Consider the following 7,388-nt stretch of genomic DNA (forward strand, 5'->3'; position numbering starts at 1 on the left):
CTGCAGGACAGGCAGAACTGCTCCTGTTCACTCCCTGCAGGACAGGCAGAACTGCTCCTGTTCACTCTGCAGGAATAGACGGCCTCATCTTTCTCCCCCTGAGCAGTTGTGGGTTTGAACTTTGTGTCACCATGTCACCACCTGGGCTCCTATGGAGCTTCACTAGGGATCCCCACCTGGAGCCGTGACTCAAAGGCCAGAGGAGAGCTGCCCCAGGGTTTCGGAGGCTGCCCCCTCTGCGGGAGCAGAAGGCCTTGCCTGGTGAGTTTGAATTGCCAACTCCCCTCCGTAGGCTCTCTGCCTGCTCAGGGCCCTTCTTGTCTGTCCCAGTTACAGGTTCATGGTCATGGATCGCTTAGGGAGTGACCTTCAGAAGATCTACGAGGCCAGTGCCAAGAGGTTTTCTCGGAAAACTGTCCTGCAACTGAGCTTGAAAATTGTAAGTGTGCCTCCTCCTCCACCCTCTCCTTTCTTCCCACCTGCCCTCAGGCAGGGCGCTCCCTTGGGGTTGGCCTGGCCCGGTGGTTCCTGAGGCAACTGGGCCGGTCCTCTGCTGGTGGCTGTGGGTACTGCACTCAGGCTTGGGCCTCTCCTAGCTGGACGTCCTGGAGTACATCCACGAGCACGAGTATGCCCACGGGGACATCAAGGCCGCCAACCTCCTCCTGAGCTGCACGCATCCCGACCAGGTAGGCGCAGGCCCTGCCTCGGGGCCCGCTCACAGAGCGCCTGCTGGCAGCAGCCCTGCTGCTGGCCTTGGGACACCGCCCGCCCTGCCCGCAGCAGTCCTCCCATGTGACGCTCCAGCTCTGGTGCAGGTGCTGGCACTCAGTTGGTGGAGCTGGCGGTTGTACCTGAGTAACTCTCAGTAACACCCAGTCACACTCAGTCACGCTCTGGGGAAGTGCTGGTGACGCACAGTGAATTCCAGAGCGATTTGGGCCTGGAGTTTGAAATTACCGAGGGCACCAATGAGTGCTGCTTGCCTGTCTGCCTGGTCATTTTAGAATTGTCTTTGTTCAAGAAGTCCATCGAGTGTCACTGCTCAATTTCTTGGGAAATGTGGCCTTTCACATGCGGACTATTCACAGCAGAGGGTTTACAGAAGCGTCCTGACTGTCTAAGTGTGGGCACCCTCGGGTTTGGAATTTGCTCTGGTGGGTGGCACTCACCCCTTTTCCGCCCAAGCGCATATTCTTAGGCCTTTATTTGGGTCGGTGTAGTTGGAGAGGGAGCCTGCGCAGCTTCCTGGAGTTGATGGCATTGGTTGAGTCGTCGTTGCCATCGTTGCTGGGCCTCTGTCCTTGTCCCTCCCGGATGTCCCACTCACAGGGTGGTTGAGACATCCGCTGTGCTGGGTCCGTCAGTTTGGAGTGATTGTTTGCTGACCCTGTGCTTCACTCACCCTTCCACCCCCCTGGAACTCCCCTACGCGTGGATGTCCCCAGCTGTGTCTCTCGCCTTACACGTGTGTCCTCCCTGCCCGGCCTCAGACAACGAGGGCAGGACCTCTGTGACCGTGACAATGCAGGAGGACCTGTAGCAGAGCTGCCTTTAAAGTCACATCTCTCGCTGGTGTAGATGCTTCTAGGTTTGCACGCATACGTCTAAACGCACCAGGAGCTGAAGTTGACTGGGAGGAGACATGTAACACAGTTCATGGTGCAAGTGCAGCCCTCGTTGGGCAGCCGCAGTGCTGGCCCTCGGCGCCCTTTGGATGGGGTGGGGTTGTTTTTCTGGCCCAGGGGCTGGAGCTCAATCAGGTCTCAGGTTTTACTTCAGCCGAGTTTACTGGAGTCTGAGTGTGTGAGCCGACTCCCCAGAATTGGAGCTCTGGGGAGGCTTGGGGATAGAAACCTACCAGCACATCAGCTTTGTGTGCCCACCATCGTGTGTGTGTGTGTGTGTGTGTGTGTGTGTGTGTGTGTGTGTGTGTGTGAGAGAGAGAGAAAGTGTGTGTTTGTGTGAGAGAAAGACAAAGTGTGTGTGTGTGTGTGTGTGTGTGTGAGAGAGAGAGAAAGACAAAGTGTGTGTGTTTGTGTGTGAGAGAAAGACTGTGTGTGTGTGTATGTGTGTGTGAGAGAGAAAAACAAAGTGTGTGTGTGTATGTGTGTGTGTGCGTGAGAGAGAGAAAGACACCAAAGTATAGTGTTAATTGAAACTAAAAGTCCCGACTTCAAACTCACTGCCATAGAATGAGCACTGGCTCAGTAAAGAGAGAGAGAGAGACCAAATTATAGTGTTAGTTCAAACTAAAAGTCTCAGACGTCAAGCTCACTGCCATAGAATTAGCGCTCACACTAACCCCTTGTGGGATTCTGAGACGAACTCTACTATAGGAGTAGAAAGACCAGTCTTTCTCCCTTGGACCTGCTGGTAGTTTCAAACTGCTGACCATTCGGATCGAGGCCTAATGTTTTACCACCTCCTCCAGGGCTCCTATGTTAATTACGAAGACTTAATTAAGATCAGAGCCTTGTCTAAGAGTGCTTCAGAGCACCACTCACCTGTAAAACACTTGTGAGTGAGTCGGAGCAGCCAGGGTCCACCAGGCCCCCAGGCGTCTGTCTGCCCAGGGCGTTTCCCTGTGTGACAGGTCTGCTGGGCCCCATCGGAGTGTGGGAACAAGGGCAAGACTTGGTACAAGCTGAGCATGCAGTTGTCTGCAGATGAGGCCGGAAGCTGAAGGGCTGTGACCCGGCTATCCACTGGTCATTTCACCTTTTTCTCTAAAAGCAAAAGTTGTTTACGTGGGCTCCGGCTTGCTCTGTGGGCTGTGGGCTGCCCCGTTCCTGGGCCCCATTGTCTGGCGTTGACAGGCCTGGGCTCTGCAGGTGTATCTGGTGGATTACGGCCTTGCCTATCGCTACTGCCCAGAAGGGATTCATAAAGAATACAAGGAGGACCCCAAGAGGCGCCACGATGGCACCATGGAGTTCACCAGCATCGACGCCCACAACGGCGTGGGTAAGTCTGGTGCAGGCTGGGCGGACCCTTGGCTGGCCTCTCAGCGGCCAGCTGGGATAGGTGGACTGGACTGGACGTCACCAGGCTGGTTTTATAGTCAGGGCAGAACCCACTGCCATCAGCCTGCTGATCACAGGGTGGGTGGCTTGCCCCTACCACTCTGGGAGTAGAGAGCCTCATCTTTCCAATGGCTCACCCACCACCACCAGGGACCCTCTAGGGGCCCAGCTCCGTCTCACCCCTCATGTCAGTGACATCAGTCGGGTTATGTGAGTGTGCCTCTCTTCCCTCCGGCCCACCGCTGTTCATGCCGTGGCCGCCGGCCGCAGGCAGGTTCTCCCCGACCCTCTGGGAAGGAACCCTGGGGTGCAGGTCAGACGTGCTGGCCCCTGCAACACAGGTTACGAGGCGCCTGTTCCTCGAAAGACAGGGCACCCCGACCCTAGACAGCACTGACGCTTGGGAATCGCTGTGGTGGCTGTGGGTTTAGGGATCGTTTGGTAATTTATCCTAGATTGTGGGTCCCAGTTTGAAGACCTGACATCTACCAGTGTGGATTTTAAAGTCAGATGTTAGCTGGGGTTCCCAGTCATGGTTCAGTATGTCCCATAAGCACAGTCAGGACTGTGGCGGTGCACGCCGGCCCTGGGGCCAAAGCAGTTGGCCTCCTGCTCCGTGTGTACTCACTCAGTCCCTCAGTCACTCGTTCATCCCTCGGTCACTCACTCACTCACTCACTCACTCACTCACTCACTCACTCGTTCACCCCCCTCAGTCATTCACTCGCTCAGTCACTCACCCACTCTGTTACACACTCACTCACTGCCATCGAGTTGGTGCTGACCCAAAGCGTCCCCATAGAACAGGATAGACAGAACTGCCCCTGTGGATTTCCGAGACTAACTTTTTAGGGGAGTAGAAAGCCCCCCTTTCTCCCTGTGTGCCTGTGACCTCCCCTAACCTGCTGCCTCTGTATTTGTAGCTCCGTCAAGACGAGGGGACTTGGAGATCCTCGGTTACTGCATGATCCAGTGGCTCAGTGGCCATCTCCCGTGGGAGGATAATTTGAAAGATGCTAACTATGTCAGAGACTCCAAAATTAGGTAAAAGAGCTTTTTGCTAAGTGGTGTTGACAGGACCTCGGTCGGCAGCGAGGGCCTTGGGTCTTACGGTGTGGGATGCAGTGAGGTGCCGCCTCTCGAGGCTCCCCATAGCTCTAGGACTGTGGCCTCAGGGTTCACCGGTGACACAGCCTCTCATTTCTAACAGATACAGAGAAAACATCGCAAGTTTAATGGACACATGTTTTCCTGAGAAAAACAAGCCAGGTAGGAAAAGTTTTTAAAATGTTGATAAGACACTGTTTCCACTGGGGAGAGTCAGGCCGTTCACGGACGAGTGTCGGCACTTGGGTCTGAGAGCAGGTGGGTGTGAGGGTGCTCAGGGCTGTGAGAGAGCAGTAGGCAGCATCATGATAAACCTCCTGGAAACGACCAATGTTGTCCAGGTTGTCGTTGTACCTAGAGCCACAACCAGTGCTCGTGGAAGCAGCTGTCGAGAAATCAAAGAACGAATCTGCTGCACAGGCCTCTTGAAGTGGTGCTCCTCTGAGCACGGAGGTGGGCCGCCCGAGCCTCGTGTGCCTGCCCGTGCTGGACACCGAACAGGAAGACCAAGGGAGTGGTGCCCTGGCACTGCAGCATTGGAGGGAACTATCAGATACACCAGGGACAGTCAGGAAAAGTGAAACACACTGTGTCAGAGAAGTGCAATCAGAATGCCCCTTAGAAGCAAGGGTGCCGAGGCCCTGTCCCTTGGACACCTTATGAGGTGAGACCCGTGCCTGGAGAGGAGCAGCATGCCTGGCAGGGTAGGTGGTCAGCAAAAAGAGGATGCTCTTCCGGAAGATGGATGGGCGTGGTGGCTGCACCAACGGACTTGAATTTAAGCCACGGCTATAACAAAGATTGTGAGGTCAGCTGGCCCAGGCCGGCCAGGGTTTCTTTGTGAACCGAACAAGAGCATGTTCACGTCTCAGTCTGGAGGTCAGAGGAGAGCACGGCTTGTGAATATACATATGGGCCTACGTAGTCTGACGATGGATTTCTAATGTTGAGAAGGGTTGATCTAGACTAGGGTCAGCACACTTTTGTGCAGGAAGAGCCAATTCTGTCCAACACAACCATTTAAGTTATTTCGGAGCCATACATAGATTTTTACAAATAAGGGACGTTAAAAGTAGAACGTTGTAAGTGAACCTGCAATACTTGTATTTTCATTTTCAGTCTAACTTCAGAGTCACATGTGGTTCTCGAGCCCCTGCTCTGGGCCTTGAGGTGAAACACTCACCCTGCAGCTAGCAGATAGTCCAGGGTGTAGGCCTCTGTCAGCCGCCAGGACGCAGGATCGCCCGCCCCAGGTCACAGGGACCCCGTCACTCAGAGACGGGCTTTTCTCCTCGGGGAACTGACCTGCTTTATCTGTGTGTTTCCGCCTGGTTTTCGTCTGCATGACCTCGTCCAGGTGCGGGGCGTTCCACTGCAGAGCCGGCGCTGTACGCAGGACATTTCCTTGTGGTCGTTTTCATGCCTGCCCCTCCTGAGCTCTTGTAGAGCCTTGAGAGACGGCTGTTCCTTCATGCAGACTCGGATTTTAAGTGTGTGTTGTCTAGTTTTCTCTCACAAGGGACACATCTATTGTGAAGTCTGATGTAACAGACACTTGAGTTCAGGAGCCCATTTTCCAGGGCAGAAATGATGGAAGGTGCCCTGTTCTGGGGAGAGGTGATCCGTGTATGTGTGTTCTAATTTGACTGTGGCCACAGAGATTTTATTTCACAGAAGAATTGGTCTCTTAGATTTGTGATGTTGTCCTTCCAGATGAGATTGCCAAGTACCTGGAGACGGTGAAGGTCCTGGGCTATGCCGAGAAGCCCTCCTACCAGAGCTTCCGCGACATCCTCCTGCAGGGCCTGTGCGCCATGGGCAGCAAAGACGACGGCCGGCTCGGCCTCAGCCTCGTGGAGAACGGGGCCTTGAAGGCGAAGGCCAGAACCAAGGTGACCACAGCGGCAGCTCTCGGGGCCCCTGCTTGGTAGAGGGCACCGACACAGGGTCCTGGGTAGATTCAGTACCCTGGGAAGCCGGTCGGAAAATTGACACACAGACGTGTTCTGGCCTCAGTAGCGAATCATCCTGTTCCTAAAAAGATTCTAAGGCAGATGGCCTTGGCAGCAGGGCGAGGGTTTCTGCCAGGGCCCCAAGGTGGTAGTGGGTGTCCTCCTGCCCCATGGCGACCTGCGGTCAGTCTTCTGCTCAGCACTCCTGCTTTCTGGGTGTGCTCAAGCACTGCACGTTTGCCATGTGAAAGTGATGCCGCTGGGAAAACCAGTGTGTGTGTGCGCAGAGCTGTGTGTGCATGAGAGGGTGGGGCTGTGAGAGGGGAGGAACGTCCAGAAGCAATGAGCTCTGGTGAGCTGTCCTGTAGGCCAGCAGTGGCCGGGCTTCCTTTGGCAGTTCAGAAGGGACACAGAAAACTGAGCATGGGAGGCTGTTGGCCACCTGTGATGTGCAGGTGACACAGTCAGGAGGGCCTGAAGCACTTGCCGGTGCAGGCCAAGGGGTGCAGCCTCCAGGACAGATTGACTCAAATGTCCAGCAGACCCAGATCCTCACAAGGGAACCACTAGGTAACATCGTGTTGAAGGGAGAAAAGATGGACGTTGTCAGAAGGATTGTGCCTGGATCGCAATCATTGCTCATGGAGGCAGCAGTCAGGAGATCAGATGATGCATTGCTCTCCAAGAAAGACCTCCTTAGAGTGTTCAGAAGCAAGGAGGTTCGTTTGAGACGAAGATGCACCTGACCCGAGCCATGGTATTCCCATCGCCTCACGTGCACCTGAAAGTTGGACATTGCATAAGAAGGTCCAAGAGCTGAAGCATTTGAGAAGCACGTGAAGAGGCCCACGGCCTGACAGAAGAACAGACAGACCTGTCTTGGAAGAAGTACAGGCAGTGCTCCTTAGAGGGTGGTGAGACTTCATCTCGGTCTTTGGGTGTGTTGTCAGGAGAGACCAGTTCCTACTCGAGGGGCAGCCAACAGCAGGGAGGCCCTGGATAAGATGGGCTGCCACACTGGCTGCCACAGTGGGCTCAAGTATAAGGACACTTGTGAGGCTGGCGCAGGACTGGGCTGAACTTTGCCCTGTTACATGCATATCAGGTTGCCCAGTTGGAATCAACTTGAAGGTGCCTAACAATGACAAGTTCATTTTTTATCAGTTACTTTATGATGAACTGTCCGGTGTTCTTCATCATCTGTGTCGGGCAGAAGCGGGAGCTGGCAGGGCAGGCAGGTGGAAAGATACCCGGGGCTGGTGAACACACTTCAGGGATGCTGCGAGAGGCCATGCCTCCCCCC

At 54.8% G+C, this 7,388-nt stretch overlaps 1 protein-coding gene across 2 annotated transcripts in view; it reads left to right on the forward strand.

Annotated features, from left to right (window-relative positions):
* VRK1 (VRK serine/threonine kinase 1) overlaps positions 1-7,388 on the forward strand; it is a 44,539-nt gene that overhangs the window by 31,456 nt on the left and 5,695 nt on the right. For both annotated transcript variants that reach the window (XM_045288205.1, XM_045288206.1), the window contains exons 6-11: positions 331-439; positions 597-689; positions 2,835-2,967; positions 3,950-4,070; positions 4,237-4,295; positions 5,847-6,025. In XM_045288205.1, the coding sequence (XP_045144140.1) occupies positions 331-439; positions 597-689; positions 2,835-2,967; positions 3,950-4,070; positions 4,237-4,295; positions 5,847-6,025 (694 nt within the window). The remainder of the gene's footprint in view (positions 1-330; positions 440-596; positions 690-2,834; positions 2,968-3,949; positions 4,071-4,236; positions 4,296-5,846; positions 6,026-7,388) is intronic.

Source organism: Echinops telfairi, unplaced genomic scaffold (genome assembly GCF_000313985.2).
Source record: "Echinops telfairi isolate 266 unplaced genomic scaffold, ASM31398v2 ScPeMD7_18;HRSCAF=68, whole genome shotgun sequence".
NCBI lineage: Eukaryota > Metazoa > Chordata > Mammalia > Afrosoricida > Tenrecidae > Echinops > Echinops telfairi.